Source organism: Spodoptera frugiperda, chromosome 10, assembly GCF_023101765.2.
Source record: "Spodoptera frugiperda isolate SF20-4 chromosome 10, AGI-APGP_CSIRO_Sfru_2.0, whole genome shotgun sequence".
Classification (NCBI taxonomy): domain Eukaryota; kingdom Metazoa; phylum Arthropoda; class Insecta; order Lepidoptera; family Noctuidae; genus Spodoptera; species Spodoptera frugiperda.
The window spans coordinates 6,352,440-6,368,584 of record NC_064221.1 but is presented as its reverse complement, the minus strand read 5'-3'; the positions used below and the strand labels follow the sequence as shown (position 1 = coordinate 6,368,584).

At 39.9% G+C, this 16,145-nt stretch overlaps 3 protein-coding genes across 5 annotated transcripts; 1 reads left to right on the top strand and 2 right to left on the bottom strand.

Annotated features, from left to right (window-relative positions):
• Nucleotides 1–31: 31 nt before the first annotated feature.
• Nucleotides 32–4,982, bottom strand: LOC118277516 (uncharacterized). 2 transcript variants are annotated; one of them, XM_035596346.2, is made up of 10 exons: nucleotides 4,819–4,982; nucleotides 4,365–4,535; nucleotides 3,697–3,774; nucleotides 3,147–3,279; nucleotides 2,416–2,647; nucleotides 1,921–2,110; nucleotides 1,440–1,539; nucleotides 911–1,024; nucleotides 440–564; nucleotides 33–227 (listed from the first exon to the last, which is right to left on the bottom strand). In XM_035596346.2, exons 1-10 carry the CDS (start codon nucleotides 4,873–4,875, stop codon nucleotides 81–83), a joined length of 1,347 nt encoding a protein of 448 aa, XP_035452239.2. In that variant the 5' UTR covers nucleotides 4,876–4,982; the 3' UTR covers nucleotides 33–80. The 2 variants fall into 2 exon arrangements, with proteins under 2 accessions (XP_050552376.1, XP_035452239.2); XM_050696419.1 differs by lacking the exons at nucleotides 4,365–4,535; nucleotides 4,819–4,982 and adding an exon at nucleotides 4,297–4,323 and having other exon boundaries at nucleotides 32–227.
• Nucleotides 4,983–5,201: 219 nt separating this feature from the next.
• LOC118277201 (vesicular inhibitory amino acid transporter) lies at nucleotides 5,202–9,233 on the bottom strand. Its single transcript, XM_035595919.2, has 4 exons — nucleotides 8,428–9,233; nucleotides 8,127–8,289; nucleotides 7,913–8,045; nucleotides 5,202–7,800 (listed from the first exon to the last, which is right to left on the bottom strand). Exons 1-4 carry the CDS (start codon nucleotides 8,564–8,566, stop codon nucleotides 6,616–6,618), a joined length of 1,620 nt encoding a protein of 539 aa, XP_035451812.1. The 5' UTR covers nucleotides 8,567–9,233; the 3' UTR covers nucleotides 5,202–6,615.
• A 382-nt stretch (nucleotides 9,234–9,615) lies between these two features.
• Nucleotides 9,616–16,007, top strand: LOC118277202 (uncharacterized). Of its 2 annotated transcripts, none has more exons than XM_035595920.2 (10): nucleotides 9,616–9,736; nucleotides 10,455–10,625; nucleotides 11,689–11,766; nucleotides 11,849–11,990; nucleotides 12,443–12,674; nucleotides 13,154–13,343; nucleotides 14,012–14,111; nucleotides 14,612–14,746; nucleotides 15,113–15,234; nucleotides 15,826–16,007. In XM_035595920.2, exons 1-10 carry the CDS (start codon nucleotides 9,671–9,673, stop codon nucleotides 15,985–15,987), a joined length of 1,398 nt encoding a protein of 465 aa, XP_035451813.2. In that variant the 5' UTR covers nucleotides 9,616–9,670; the 3' UTR covers nucleotides 15,988–16,007. The 2 variants fall into 2 exon arrangements, with proteins under 2 accessions (XP_035451813.2, XP_050552375.1); XM_050696418.1 differs by lacking the exon at nucleotides 9,616–9,736 and adding an exon at nucleotides 9,822–9,841.
• Nucleotides 16,008–16,145: the final 138 nt, after the last annotated feature.

Below are 16,145 nucleotides of genomic sequence, written 5' to 3'. Positions count from 1 at the left end.
TATTTATTGTAAATGCTTTGTCACTGCTTATGTTTCAGCTGTTTGAAATTAAACAAAAGTATTACAAATAAGTAGGTATATTATTCGATATCCTGTTCGTCCATGTCGTATCCTTGTTGGTGTGGGTAGAAGGCTCCGGGCGCCTCGAAGGCGTCCTTTTCCTCCCCCATGGCTGGGTACGGGTGGTGGGGCACTGCGCCCATCCATTGCGGGTACCAATACAGACCCTGAAATTAGAAAATATTGGTTAAATAAATCGCCTATTAATTAGGACTTGTGACAAGTGACAGTTACATTTTATAATATTATTATACAGTTGGGTAACTGCGCTTATCAGATTGGGCGAAACAAATGAGTAAATGAATCTATCTATAAGCGGGGGCTTGCAAACCTAAAGAGGAGGCCCTAGAGGGATGATTAAGAGATTGTGTGTTTTTACTTTGTTTCCTCCAGCGGCGTTGCAAGTGAACCTGTCGTCGTGTAGGTCGATGGTGTCCAAGTAGCTCTTGCCCGCGATGGAGCCGTAGTTCGGCGGGTACATGAACAAGCACCCGTCCAGGATATCTGAATTGAATAACATTCGATTAGGTGTGCGCCATGTGTTCACAGAGTAAAGCAGATTTTGGGGTTATTCCTAGTTGTCCCATCGTCAACTACCAGTTTAAGGTAATCATTTTAACGGCTTTGGTACTAATAATAGAGGTACGTCGACTGGTTTCGAGCCACGTTAAGGGCCCATAGTCTCATGACAGGCCCTTAGCGTGCTAGACAGATTGATATACGACGCGATGGTCGCAGCTAGTCAAGTTACTCCGTTGATCAATTACTCGAGTAAACTGAAGGAAATAATTAGTTTGATATGTCTCATGAGAGGTAAAACACGTTGTAATTATAATATCTATAAGCTTACATGGGACGGTAATATTCTCCTCTTCCTGATCTCCCTCTGGCTTCGGAGTAGGCTCGATGTAGGGGGGCACTGGATCAATCCCGGTTCCTGGATCACCAGGAACTAGGAATGGTCCTGCAAACATAGAATCGTGGTATAGTGAATCTTGGTTTCACTTTTTGATTGTGTATTTCCTATTCTTCCTCCAAAGAGTAACGATATTTTTTATGGAATAAGCCGGCAAATGAGCAGACGGGTCATCTGATGGTAAGCAATTGCCGTCACCCATGGACACTTCAAACACCAGGGCCGTTGGAAATTTGGGCCTACAGTAACTTTATTCACACAACGCAAGCATTGTTTCACGTCAGTTTTCTTTGAGGCCGTGGTGTCACTCCGGTCGAACCGGGCAATTCGTGCCGAAGTGTGGCTCTTCCACACTTATGAGACCTACACAACACATTTATTCGCCAATTATAAAAACATTCAAACTCCTTTCCAGGAATTTCCTGGAAAGGAGTTTGAATGTTTAGATGATTGGATCCCTTACCTCCGTAATGGTTGGTGTAGTTCCATTCGCAGACGTGGTGGTCGCAGACCAGAGGGGAGTGACGTTCCTTGGTGTAGTAGGTGTGGCCGTTGGGTATAGTCTGCAAGGAAGACAAAATCCTGAGTTCGTGATCAATGTCCTATCGTCCTTCAATTAATTGATCATAATATAATAGAATCTTTGAGTTTCGAGCAGGAATGATGTCATAAGATTTATTTATTAGAAAAATCTACGCTTTCGAACTATCAAATAACTCACTTACTCGTAATCATCGATAGACGATAGATTTGATTGCTTATCATCAGGTGATCCGGCTTATACTATAAAAAAGACGTATTCTAGGTACTCGTATCATAATTTTCGGTCGGGATTTATACCTTGATTTTCGAAACTTTTAGTAGCATGGATGGATGGATACAATAGAAATTGAGTTTGACGAATGTCCGTGTAGTGAGTTAACGCAAGTTAGAACAATCCTTACCAGCAAGTAGTCATAGTGTCTGTACCGGACTCCTTGTATATTGAAGTCCAGAATAAAAGAACCTGACGTGATGATGCAGGAGGCGGCAGACAGAGGCGGCAGTTTGTACATCTCCGTGCCACACTTGACTATAGCCTTCGGGAGTGTCGACACGTCTCGCACTCTTTGCAGGAGCTTGTTGAATGGGAACCTTGGAACAAAATCGGTATATTAAAATATAAAAAATAAAATAAATAAAAGTAATAGTATAAATAAATAAATAAATAAATAAATATTTTACCATTGACAAACGGTGAAAGAAGACATCGTGAAGAAACCTGGACTTATAATTTCTAATTATAAGTTTGAAATTGCCAACCCGCATTGAGCAAGCGTGGCGATTAATGCTCAAACCTTCTCCGAGCGAGAAGAGGCCTTTGGTGAGCAGTGGACACTTATAGGCTATTGATGATGTTACACTTATGATCATAATCTGGTTAAGTTAAACCAACTAACCTGAACACACAGATACCGATATGGCACTCCAAACCGTGTAAATAGTTGTCGGTTGGGAAGGAGATGCTTGGGTCGTCCAGTAAGTAGTACTTGGCCTCGTCGTGGAAGTGCAGGAAACCGAGGAAGACGAAGGACCTGTCCTTGCAGTAGGGAGCCACTCCCCGACCCATGTTGTATATGTCGCTGTACAGCTCCGATATGAAGATATACACGTTTTTGCCGCAGTAGTATTCTGTGGAAGCCACGATAAAATGTTGGAAAAACAGAGTCTGGAATTGTGCCCAGTATATGGGCAATAGGGCCCTATTACATGGGACTTAGAACACAATTGGTGAACTGTGGGTGTACATTGTACAGTGACATTACGTGCCGTATTATGCTCTTCTGCCTACCCTATTGAGCGTTAAAGGTGTGACGTTGCATATACAATTTTGGAAAACCATAGGTAAGTATGTGAATATCTAAATATAGGTGTCGATTTGGAAAACTCTTTCGTTGTTTTTTCGTCAGTCAATTTAATAATCAAATTATTTGCATAGTTAAGGAAATATGTAAAGGATCAGAGTCTAGAATCGATTCAGACAATCAAATAAATAAGGCTTCCGTTTTTTGCCATTTGGTTACGGAACCCTAAAAAGGACAATTAGATTTCTTTAGTATACAATTGTCAGCTCTCAAGGAAGCTTGTGTAAACATTCAGTTTGCTTTTAATAAAAACGTAGGTATCTCACCTTGGCTCATATAAAACTCCATAGGCACCGGCCCACCGGTGTAAGTGGCCTTGCGTTCAGCAGCCACGGCGTTGTGGTTCTCATACATGGTCAGCATGTTGTCTATTACATCGTCTAATGTGATCAGTAGCACCTGTTCACAAATTAAGTAATTTATTTTTTCTTATGGCACTCCAACGACGCACAATTCATCTTTTTTAAAACATTGTATTAGATCTTATTATCTAGAATGAACTTGTCACTTATAAGTGTGCACAAGCACTTAGGTACATGTTTCAAGTTTACAAGTTAAATTATGCTCATCGTTTATATATTATCTTAAATTATACTCATAGCTTATATATATTCCTCTTCCTATATTTTTTTATTATTTTTGTATGTCATGAATAGAAACTTGATATATCCCCCTCCCCAAAAGGCCGACCCTTTGGAGTTACGGGTGTCCGTGGGCGACGTATACAATCGCTTACCACCAGGAGCTTGTTTTGCTTGCTTTTGAAAAATAATGTTATTTCTGTCCCAAGTCTGACGTTATTAAAAGCCCACCTACCTTTAGTTCTTGTATGTGTAGTTTTATAAAACGTCCCAAATGGTCAGTTGCTATGTGCACTCTTTCGTTGATTAGGAACTGGAAAATCAAATTTGTAGCATCAACTATCTGGCCCTCCTCGGCTTGATTTTATTTCATAGTTAAATATCAATTGGTACTTAAGTACCAAGTAAAAGTTTTTTTAGTAATTAAGTCACATCGTAAACCGGAGCTGCGGACTACCTAGCAGATTTACCAGGCTCCAGCTCGAAAAGCAGGAGTGGGAACGGGTTGGCTTTAAGTCAGTAAGAATCTGACACTCCCTCTCGCCTCACCCAAGGCGGGAGAAGTCATTGAATGATTTCCGCCCCTTAAAAAAAGTCACATCGTAATCAAACTACATAAGGCTTGCTTCTAGGTACCTACTTATTGAAGTATTTTAAATGGCACATAGTCTTAGCTTAAACGAGAACGTTGATTAATTGATTCATCATCATCATCCCGTTTCCGTCCACTCCAACAGGCCTTTTCTTCATTCATTCGTCACAGAACATTCATACCTATGGCGATGGCGTACCCATCATACTTAACACCCCTTACTTCCCCTACAGCAATTTGTACCTGATCCTCAGCAGTCTTGATCCTCAACCGTTCTACTTAGTACCCCTTATCCCTATTGCAATTTATACCTGATCCTCAGCAGTCTTGATCCTCAACATCTCGTTCTGGTAGAGCCACAGGTTGTCCAGCTTGTCCGTCGGGTCGTGTCCGTAGATCTCAAACGCGTCTATGATCATGGCAAGGGTCAGGTTCTCGTTTGGCTCGAGGCAGCATGGGTGGTTCCTTATATTGTATGATAACTATGTCGATGAATAATATTGTTTTATTATTTTTGTATGTCATAAATAAGCGTTTTATAAGCATGACTGACTAACATGGCTAATGAATTATTGAATGTTTAGTAACTTTGAACTATGCGTTATTTAAAGTGTTGGCGCCCACCGTGGGACCTGGTCTGTTGTCTGTTTACTGATTTCTTTTTTGATTGTTAATTATTTATAGAAATGATTACTTTCAAGATTTTAATTCATCTTTATATTAACTATTAACTGTCTATCAATAATACTTTAATACAATACTTACAGTTATCTGAAGGAGACATAATAGAAACAGCACGCATGCGTGAATGCGCGCGTCCATTTTGCCAGCATGGCGTCTGATCGGTAGCGAGCGCGGGAATAATTACACAAATTGCCAATTTAATTGGTCGCCTTATCGCCGTTATAACCTTGATACTATATTTGTTAAGAGAAAACTATTTTATGGTCTAGAAATAAAAGTAAGTGGATTTTTAATGATTGACACATAAGGCAATAAAAAAATAACACACTAGTTACACGGATCTTGACGACCAATTCAATATCCAAAACATGCTTTCAGTGAAGAGGAACGTAGTTTAATTTATTACAATAGGGATGCCGCAAGGGAATATATTGGGTCCAACTTAAAATAAAAATATAAACAAATATCGAATAACATTTTATATTATTTAAAATACACACCTAGAATTGTTCATTTCATCACAATACATATTATTAAGTATATTTATACAACATTATTGCACTTGGATACATTTCTAAATATTCATATGGATACAAGCTTGGATACGTAACCAAAACTAAACGATTAGGCGTAAATTGAAGACAAGCGTCATTTTATTCATATAGTATTTACCGCCGAATATTTTGGAAGCCCAATTTCTTATGCTAGATATACAGATGGCTTGTTTTTTTTACGAAATTCTATCAGTTCATTCACCTTGTGCGATTATTGAAAATTCTCGTGGATCTTCCACCAGTTTCTTAGCAATCTTAACTGTCCATATTTGTTACAATACATTCTGGACTCACTTAAGACTTCTTCATTGTTTAGAAGAATTGTTAATAGCTTTCATTTGTATACTTTGATCAAGATTTACTTTTACACCTGTGTTTACGTTATCAATCATTGGTATTACATTATTATTGTCAATTACTATTTCCATCGTCGCTACCAATTTCACCTGTATACCTAATATAAAATTTCAAAACGTTGGTATCACAATAATCACATATTCTCACAATATCTTCGTTTTAACGTAACTAACTAGTCTAATCAACATGTATAATTTAGTACAATACTCTATTAATATAATCAACAACAATTATATTTAGAAATGGAAGACTTAGTTCGGATATACTCGTCATAATATAAGCTTAGTATACTCCACCAGCATTATCTTAGTAAATAAATTGTATAAGTTTGTAAATAGATCTTTGAGTATCACTAAACATAATAAAACCTATAAAATTAACATTATTCTTGTATAAATTATAATATTCAACATGGTTAATTTACTTTTCTGTTTGGAATAAATCAGGACTAACTGCAACCTCAATAACTACTACCATTTAATATCTAAGATTAATGTAAATATTATCCAAATATGTTTTTGATATTCATACGTTACAAGCAAATAAAGTCGCTTACTGTTAGCAACATTATCAATGGAAGACTTCGTTGTTACATCTTTCAAAAACATAATATATCATTGGAAGACATTGGATTAACAGTATATAATATCATATTTGTAAAGTTAGCTAGACAATAATAACTATATACATAAAAATCTGGAGTAAACGAAGTAGCGAAGGCAAAAGGCGATCGTTCTCTTAAACATTATTGTCTCTATACGAAGAAACTAAGACCCTCTAACAAAATCTAGGTTTTGCCCATATAGGTATTGAACAGACCTATAATATAAAACTTATCGATACATCTGTCTAAGTACATAAATCATGCATTCAACATTCAACCGCATAGTTATTGCGACAAAGAATAATTTACGATGTACGCATAAATCTAAAAATAGTTCAACAATGAGTCTAATATTAGGGGAAATTAGAACGGCAAACCTATTTTGAAGGCTTTGATCAGAGCCGAGCCAGAGTCGTACATGCCGATGACTCCGAAGAGCACCCCGAGAGCAATGATAAAGTAATCGTACGCAATCCTCGTACTCTCTAGCGTATTGCCTTTCAGTTTGAGGTGGAAGTACGCTGGCCAGATGAAGCTCAACATGGTTCCCGTGAAGCTACCGATGAAACCCATCAGGATAGCGAAGTGGGGAATAAATATAGCCATCAAAATTGTGAACATTATCACACCCAGTCTCCAAGCAAGTCCCCACACTTTTAGCTCTCCATCCAGGGCGTAAATTACAGGGAAAATTGTCTTAGGTTTACCTCTGAATAGCGCACGTTCCAGCAAATCACAGGCCGCGTAGTATGGCAGCGGGTAACTCAGTACTGCCTTGATTACAAGGAAAAAGTTTACAAGACCTTTGAACCCAGCCGAGCGGAGGTTGTTTGTGATCACTTGCTGGGTATCGTTTTGGAAGGTCAAAAAGCACAAGTATCCAAAAATTGATTTAAATGCAGCAGCGGCGATGTGCGACCAATCCAACATCCACTCGAATTTCGATCGATCCTCCATGTTACCTTCTAAGGTGGGCAGAAATATCTGCGAGGTGTAAGAGAAGACAATGACACCCAAACTGATCGGGAAATTCTCGAAATCCAGAGTCCATTTTACTTTACCCCATCCCCAGTCACCGATGTTAAGAATACAGTAACCCAGAACGATGGCGTTAATGATCAAGTGACTCATGGTGCACCAGAACGACAGCATACTGACGCTTTTCAAAGACTTCAAGAATGCCAATGGCAGAAGGAATATTCCTGTTAACATCATCCAGGAGCGAGCGTCAATAGCGCCATCAGGGAAGGTCCCTATCATGAGATCGCCACACACGACGACATACAGAATGCATGTCATCACAAGTTCAATAATTTGAGCGATATTGACAATCCTTGCGCCATATTTTCTGCCGAAGCATTCTTTAGCGATGCTGACGTAGGAGTCGCGGACTCTGACCCGTTGGCCGGATACGGGGTCGTCTTCGTAGAGGCATTCGACGAGGATCTTACCGGTGTAGCAGCAAATGTGGGCGATGCCGATCATGGCAGCGATGGCCCAGTACCCGCCTTGTAGCACAGCGAACGGCAGGGATACTACGAACATACCCTGGAACGAGAAAGGAAAGAGTTAGGATAGTGTTACGTTACAACTACAGATAGTTTTAATGTAACACTATCCACTGTGAGATATCTGTATCCCAATTTTTCGACCTACTTACCTGAATAGCGTTGGTAACATTCCAAGCTGCTTGATACTCATTGATCTTCGCGCCTGGTGGGCCACCGCCTTCCTCGAAACCACCACCTTCTTCAGATGACGCGTAGAAATCTACGCTTTGCATACTTTGAGTCCTGAAAACACAAATAAATGCTTCCAATATTGTTTTATACCTTATTTCTATTTGTATAAAGTTATTTTCTCCAGTGGATTACCTTGGAGCCCCATCTTGTTGAGGATAAGTGTTCTGATAGCTGGTAAAAGAATCTTCGGCCTGAAGCGCTCCACTCAGGAAAGGGTTCGTAGGATTTGTTGACTGGTACGTTGGTGATGTGGTCTCGTTCATTGTCGAAAGTTCGCAGCTTTCACCCATATTGTCTGGAAATTTGTTAAATAGGGTGTAAGAGACTGTGGCCTCGGTGTTGAAACATATTACAGATTTCATGAACTTCAGCGGTATTCAGTAATCTCCTTTTTATTGATTAACCTACTAAACTGATGTTGCAAAAGACTCACCTAAATTCGCGAATCTGACGTTCTGCGGAGGACGTGGTGGAGCTCCTGGCTTCTCAGGCATCTGCTGCCTGACCGTCTGCATCGTCACGTCCAGCACATTCCTCAAAGGGGGCAACTTGAACTTGCCCAGATTTATCATCTTGACGCTTTCTTACACGCACTTCAGTATAAACCCTCAATTTCTTTATAACCTTATCTAATTTATTGTCGATTTCTTCAATCGAATAATTTTTCAAATTGACATCAACGGGAAGACATTGATTTTTAAATATATTGACTTTTTATATAGGTATAATAATAATATTTTCACATACAATTCCACGAGCTAATATATTTTTATCCTTAACACTATATTGGAAGACTTCTTTACACTACTCTATGTTTTAATGTTATTACATTGATATTAATGTTGTAACGTGCCTTTGATCTTCGGAGCAGCCATTTTTTCCTCGCTTTACGTTATTTTATACATTGTATTTGGCGTAAATTGTACGTATTGTGTAGTATTTCACTGATATGTTGCACTGGGTTCGCGTTTTGATGTTTCACGTTTGATTTTTGTGAGGTTTTATCATTTTTGAAACTGGTTTTATTGGATAGAATGGCTGCTCGGCACGGAGGGTCGTACTGTGGAGTGGTGAGGTTCCCTCGGCGCAGGGAAGGTGCGCGGTACGCGGATCGATACATCGACTACACGCCAGCGTTGCTCACAGGAAGGAATGTTAATTTCTCCTGAACCTTTCGCTGCCAATGTTTCACCTGCCAATAAATGTTTGCTTACTGTTTGATTTACGTTAAAGCGGACTTTGTTAAACACTACTTTAGTAACGATTGATTTTAGGCTCTATGTCTGTTGCTGTAGAAATTATATTGAATTATTTCCTTTAGGCACATCTTTTTGTACATTCTATTAAATTAATCTTTAACGTACTTATAACACAACATCACGCCTGTTATTATCTAATGGCGCAGACAGGGATCTTTTAAACGAATTTTCATTCATGATACATTAGTCCTATCTTAAAAAGCTTGTCATCAATTCCCCTATCCGTAAATCGAACCTGAAACTTTAGCCTTTCAACCAACAAGACATTACATAATCATTTAACAACATGTGCAAGATAAATTAGTCTTTGTTAGTAAAATATGACTGTAGCAATATAGTGCAAATTGATTGGCAATTACGATTAACAATTGGTTGTTAATTGCTGGAGTAGGAGTTGTTGTGTCTACAGTCGGCGCTATGGCCCGTCCTGGTCGAGTGTTGCTGCCGCTGGTTGTGTATCTGTCATGGTCTGTTACGATTACCGTAAGTATAGCATATATGACGGTATTTTAGAATAGGCTTGTGAGGTATTAGGTTGCGGGCAATTTGACAACAGACTTTACTCTGTCATGGTCTGTTACGATTACCGTAAGCATACTTATATGATGGTTTTTAGAATAGTGTATAAGCCTGTGAGGTATTAGGTTGTGGCCAATTTGACGGTATTTGCATAATGAGTAGGAGTGTTAGCCACCTGAACTGTTTATAAAGAGAGATTGTTTGATCGATGTATGTAGGTATATTTTGAGGGATTGTGTCGTTAGTTTCCTATTCACAACGTGTTTTAAGTAAATCTAGTAAATGGCAATTAGTTGTTTAGTAGCGACGCAGCGGTTGTATTAAAATGTATGTAAAGAGTTAGGTTATTAGATTTATTTTAATGACCTATTTCAATCCGAAATCTGTGGTAATTTTTTATACTTAGGAATTCTATACATTGTAATGTCGATTTCCAAAATAATATAAAACTTTTTTAAAATAATTTTATTGGTAGACTATCTTATACCTAAAATATACCATTAAGGGTGCTTTTCCACCAAAGATGTGCTATGCAGCTATGCTACGAATATGTACCTAATAAGCTGTGAAACTGCTGTGATTTTGGATTGATATAGGTTATTATTTTCGGCCATTAGTGATGCTGACGACGCTCAATCGTTAAAGTTTACCCACACTAAAACTAATCATCTCCAAATTCTAGCAATCGTACATAATTTCAAACCATCCATGTTGCCGCGAGCCCAGCGAGAATGTCACGCTTGCAATGGTGATAGATGCCTACGAGATATATGGCCACGACCCCACAGACAAACTGGACCACTTGGCCCACTACCAGCTAGAAATGATGAAGATTAAACGTGCTCCTGATCAGGTATTGTGAGTTCTGTTGGTAAGGATTAAGGTTGACTTTGCATTGGAGCGCAGATCCTTCTAATGACCAGTGACACTGACACCATCTTTTCACTATTATTCAATGAATGGGTTGTACCATCTTTACTCTGTATACGGTATTCTAATGATGGAAATACTAGACTGGAAACTATCGTTTTCCTTTTTTCTCCTCTAATAATATCTTTTGATTTATTTCTTTGCGAGATCCAAGACAGTCATTCATGTCCCTGGGACTTCAGTGTTCCGGTGTTTTCATGGTTGTATCTACTGTAGATCTTGGCTTAAAGGAGTTGCAGCGGTATAGGAGGTTGTTGCGGACTTGTTCCAATAAAATAAATTCATAATGATGGTGGCTACATGTCTAGCTGAGTATGACCTACTGGGCTAAGGTAGGTACTTAGTAGGGTAGTGTTTTTCAAATGGTAATCAGACTACATAGTATACAAAACTTACGTTAAGAAAATCAGGTGTACCTAAATAGGTAGGTACTAATATTAAACCCATGCTTGCTAGACTGCCAGTGGCTCATAAGTTATCGGATATTAAAAACTTAATATCTTGGCAGTTTGCCATTTATTTTCAATAGCCCAGATGTTCTGTGAGAATCATATCGTATTGGCGTAGATATTGTTAAACATTTAATAAATGACGCATTATTACTACTCTTTTTAGAGGAAATATGTAGATAGAATTATTAATAGGGCAGATGATCTAGAACTGAAATAAAAATATCTAACCAACCCCTAAATAGATTCTAATCTTCGGACCGGGACTCCGAGCTGCGGACTACCTAGCGGGTTTACCGGGACTCTGGCTCGCAAAGCAGGAGTAGGAACCGGGTGGTTTTTGTCAGTAAGAGTCTGACATTCCCTAGAAAAGTCATGGGATGTTTTTCCCCCCTAAAAAAACAAATAAGTGCCGTCTAAGTTAGGCCTTCTTATGGGTTAGGTGAAGATCAAAGTCTGAACCAGTATGCAATCAATCCGTAAGACGTTTCGCTCCTAATATTTTAAAGTGATCAAATTATTTTAATCTGATTTCAGTACATTATAAACGAGCATATTCACATAGCGACCGATCATTTGGCGCGGTTCATACACATGCATCTCAAGGAACTAAAGGTGTGTATTGCTGCTTATTACATCGCCTTGAATACTGTTTATTGGTCAACCTGACACATAAAATAAAAAAGTCAATTTCTAGGTACTGTTGATTGCCCTGGACGACACGATAGACAACATGTTGACGATGTATGATAACCATAACGCTATCAAAACTGAGAGGGTTGCTACGTACAACTCTGCGGCCGGTGGCGCCGTGCCTTCCGAGTTTTATATGAGTCAAGGTAAGATTATCTTAGTTATATTCAAACCTTCAAAAAGAGCGTACTCCTTTTTAAAAGGTCGGCAACGCACCTGTGTCTCCTCTGGTGTGGGGTGTCCATGGGCGACGCTGATCACTTACCATCAGGTGACCCGTCTGATCGTTTGCTGCCCATTTCATAAAACAAGTATGGTGGCGGTGGTGGTATACAATTCAGAGTATATGACTCAGAATTTATGACCTGAGGGCCCCTGGTATAGATACCTATTAAAAAGACAACAATTATTTTTTGGATGTTGCAGCTCTTTGTAAGATTACTAATATTGTACAATTGGATTGGGGAGTGATTCGAGTCGCACTGTATAGTTTGATACCACTTAGTCGCGCGATCCTGGCTTAACGACCATGGTTTCCTAATCGGGCTCTGTCTAACAGTAGCAACCGCCTAATTCATCAACAAAAGACTTCTTTCAGAATACTACTGCGGCAGGAACGTGTATATCTTTGTGTCTGAGATGTACAGCGACATATACAACATGGGCCGCGGTCCCCTACCGTACTGCAAGGGTCGGGCCTTCCACTTTCTGGGCTTCGTACACTTCATGGACGACAAGCGGTACTTCCTGGAGGAAGACCCTAATGTCGTATTCAGTATGGATAACTTTGTACACGGGCTGGAGTGCAATATTGGGATTTGTATTTTCAGGTAATCATAGCTATTAATCTCGTTCATTAATTGTTATGTTATCGGCTTACTCACGTAACCGTTTGACGAGGAAATCGACTAGTTTCAAGCTAACAATCGCCGTGTCGAATGTCGCGGAATACTGCTCGTAAATATGAGCCTAGCATGGATTGAAACTAGTCGAGTTGAGACAAACAATTACATAAGTAAGCCGATAACATAATAATTCATTTAGTATGTGTCCCGAAAGTTATAATAAAATCTCGTTCATTCCTAGAGATGGATTAATTTCTGATTTCTATAATGACAGGACTAGGTGCTTTGAGTACCTGCTTTTCTCACAACATTAAGGTACAACAAATTTTGCAAAAGCTGGAAAGCAGTTCGCTCTGATAAACTTGAACCTGAAAATCAGGGAGTTTATAGCAGATTCTTTAATGTGGAAGAGACGCATTCCAGCAGTGAATTGTGTATGATGTTGGTGTGTACCAAATTTTCAGATTTCCATTCAAAAAGAACTTGCAACACGTCCGCGACGTGTCCACTCTTCCGAAGGCTATCGTCAAATGTGGTACGGAGATGTACAAACTGCCGCCTCTAACCGCTGCCTCGTGTATCATCACTTCAGGGTCCTTCATACTGGACTTCAATATACAGGGAGTCCGGTTTAGGCATCATGATTATATGTTGGTGAGTTTAAAGACCGATTTCACCAACCGCTCTTAATATAAGGAACCCTAAGCTAAGATAGGTGACGCTTAACGACATTTTGGTTGCCACAAACCTATAAGTGACACCTAATCAATAAGTTAAGGGGTTAGTTAAGATGCTTCTAAACGCTAAGTAACTCTTTAGTTAAGATTTAGAAGTGGTTGGTGAAAATGGCGATGAGAGTTTTATGTTTTTGGCAAGTATGTACGAGCAGCAGCGCTCTCTGATAAACTTGAACCTTTTAAAGTGCTATCTCCAACCCCCCTGCTAATACGAGGAGGTGATAGCCGTCTTGTGTACCTAGAGGAGGCGCATAGTGCAGCACTGATCTGCCACAGGTTGTTGATGATGATGATTTGTTGTTCATTCTTTATATATTATTGTAACATACATAGTGACTGCACGGTTGGTGCGGTGGCTGGGCAACCGACTGCCGCGCAACGTGGACGCGCAACGGGTTCGATTCTCGCACGGAGCAACTCTGTGTGATAGTGGATCAATCACATTGTTTGTGTCAGGTCTGGTTGTCATGTGATACGACACAGGAGATCAACCGTTATGGCAATATGAATGTGATTACATTTTGTGGAAACATAATTTTGATATCGCCATGTAGGACTGAGTACAATATTTACTATTGGTTACAGTTGATGCCCAACGGACATACGTACTACACGAAGGAGAAGTACGCCCCGATGTTCTGCGACCACCACGTCTGTGAGTGGAACTACACCAACTTCTATGGTGGTAAGTATTCAACGTCTTCAGAAAGCCTTCCTCTCCAGAAACAGTTTATGTACTCTCCAGTAACATGGCCTGCTACTTGTAATAATTTTGGTGCTGAATGGCGTTCTTAGGAAACGGTAACCGCTTATTATCTTTGTTGAGAATTGAAGACTTACAGGCCACGACTAGCGTAATCTACACACTTCTCGTTTTTCTATATAAAGCTGAAGAGTTTGTTTGTTAACGAAATAATCTTCAGGACTACTGGTCCGATTTGAATAAATATTTGCTTGCTATAAAACATCACGCTACGATCAATACGTGACGTGTAAAATTATTATCTTATAACCAATTTGCAAAAATAAATATAATTTGTCATTTAATAGGAGCCGATCAGCGGGTAAAACCGCGCAAGAGGAGCTAGTTTTTGAAATAAACTCCGAATCGGAACAAGATTATAGTCTTTATTGCCACATAGACAGATTAAAAGAAGATAATTTTAATGACCATTTCCTTGGCAGGTCCGTTCATAATCCCTGGCGACCCAGGCACAGGTCTGTCGCCAGTGCCGCCGTTCATAGAGCAGACATCCGAAGCCATCCCATACACCACGGGCAGGCCTGGTGGCGGTTTGGATCCGGAGTCCAACATTACTTGTGAGTTAACGCTTACTATTGTGACATTTTTCTTTACTTTATACTGTCTGCCTCTGTTAGTCGAGTGGTACGTGCGACTGCCGAACAAGGGGTCTCGGGTTCAATTCCCGGGTCGGGCAAAGTATTACTGGGCTTTTTTCGGATTTTTGAAAAATTTCTCGGTAGTAGTACGGAGTCTGGAATTGTGTCCAGGATATGGTAATAGGCTCACCCCCTATTACATGCACGCTATGTGTTGTATGATGATGATGCCCTTAAAATGGTACAAAGGCGAATCTAACGCCAAAGTAACGCAGAGAAAATATTGATTTTCAACCTTATAATAATTACATTCGTTTATAATTTTGCTGAACATAATGTTATCAGATTCACTGGACGGCTGCTGGTATATGTTCCCGCCTAACTACGGCTCTATCGCCGGCATCAGCTACTTGGACCCGCTCTCCGTCAACGAGTACCGCTTCACTTGCCAAGGATCCGGGAATAAAGTATGTGTTTTTGTGTAATGTTATTATGATAACACCTTCTATGCCTTAGGGGTTACCAGCGATATTCTTCTTAGACCACACCTGGTTCAGGAGCTGCGGACTACTAAGCGGGTTTACCGGGGCTCCGGCTCGTAAAGCAGGAATAGAAACGGGGTTGTGTTTAGTCAGTAAGAGTCTGACATTCACGCTCGCCTCGTCCAATGAGAGAGAAGTAATTGGATGATTTTCTCCCCCCAAAAAAGGGTATATCTGGTGTACTGGACATAATACGGCCGTGAGGAAGCTCGCGGGTGTGGGGTTCGTCGCTTCGAGTCTGATATACCCACCCAACCAATACCATATAAAAAGATCACCTTTCCTCCTTTTATACACATGAGACATGGTGCCATATCTAGATTACCCCTTGTAGAAATATTTTGCTAAACAGATTGAAACTTTTGAATATGAAATAATCATATGTCAAAGACATTGAACCTAATTTTCAAATGACATAAAAATGGTTTAGACAACTCGAAAAACACTCATACTGCCAAAAAGATATAGCTCATTTTCGAATAACCACAAACTATTAACCTGATATTTTCCTTCCAGGGCCTATACTGGTACCCGCAATGGATGGGCGCGTCCCCCCACCACCCGTACCCCGCGGCGGGCGACGGCCCGAGCTCGCTGACCCGACCCGTCGAACCAATCTTCTATCCCCACCAGCAGGCCGGCCCCCCCTCTACCATTATGATGCCGGAAAGACACTGAATATATGCTTCCTTTACATAGCACTGTGTTTTATTTCTTTATAATTTATTAAATAGAGCACCCTATATATGTGATAACTTGCCTCGTCCTGTATGTATGTAAGCCAATGTACACAGATAATATAACAGAATTATGTAGTTGAAGCAATCGCAACAATG

Coding starts and splice junctions, on each gene's coding strand:
- LOC118277516 (XM_035596346.2), bottom strand. CDS start 4,875: ATGGACGCGCGCATTCACGCATGCGTGCTGTTTCTATTATGTCTCCTT. Junction 2,111..2,415: donor ATCGGTATCTGTGTGTTCAG/GTTAGTTGGTTT, acceptor TTTTGTTCCAAG/GTTCCCATTCAACAAGCTCC. Junction 565..910: donor GGAGAATATTACCGTCCCAT/GTAAGCTTATAG, acceptor TATTCAATTCAG/ATATCCTGGACGGGTGCTTG.
- LOC118277201 (XM_035595919.2), bottom strand. CDS start 8,566: ATGATAAATCTGGGCAAGTTCAAGTTGCCCCCTTTGAGGAATGTGCTG. Junction 8,290..8,427: donor CGTCAGATTCGCGAATTTAG/GTGAGTCTTTTG, acceptor ACAAATTTCCAG/ACAATATGGGTGAAAGCTGC. Junction 7,801..7,912: donor ATGTTACCAACGCTATTCAG/GTAAGTAGGTCG, acceptor TTCTCGTTCCAG/GGTATGTTCGTAGTATCCCT.
- LOC118277202 (XM_035595920.2), top strand. CDS start 9,671: ATGGCCCGTCCTGGTCGAGTGTTGCTGCCGCTGGTTGTGTATCTGTCA. Junction 13,344..14,011: donor GGCATCATGATTATATGTTG/GTGAGTTTAAAG, acceptor TATTGGTTACAG/TTGATGCCCAACGGACATAC. Junction 14,747..15,112: donor TCCGGAGTCCAACATTACTT/GTGAGTTAACGC, acceptor TAATGTTATCAG/ATTCACTGGACGGCTGCTGG.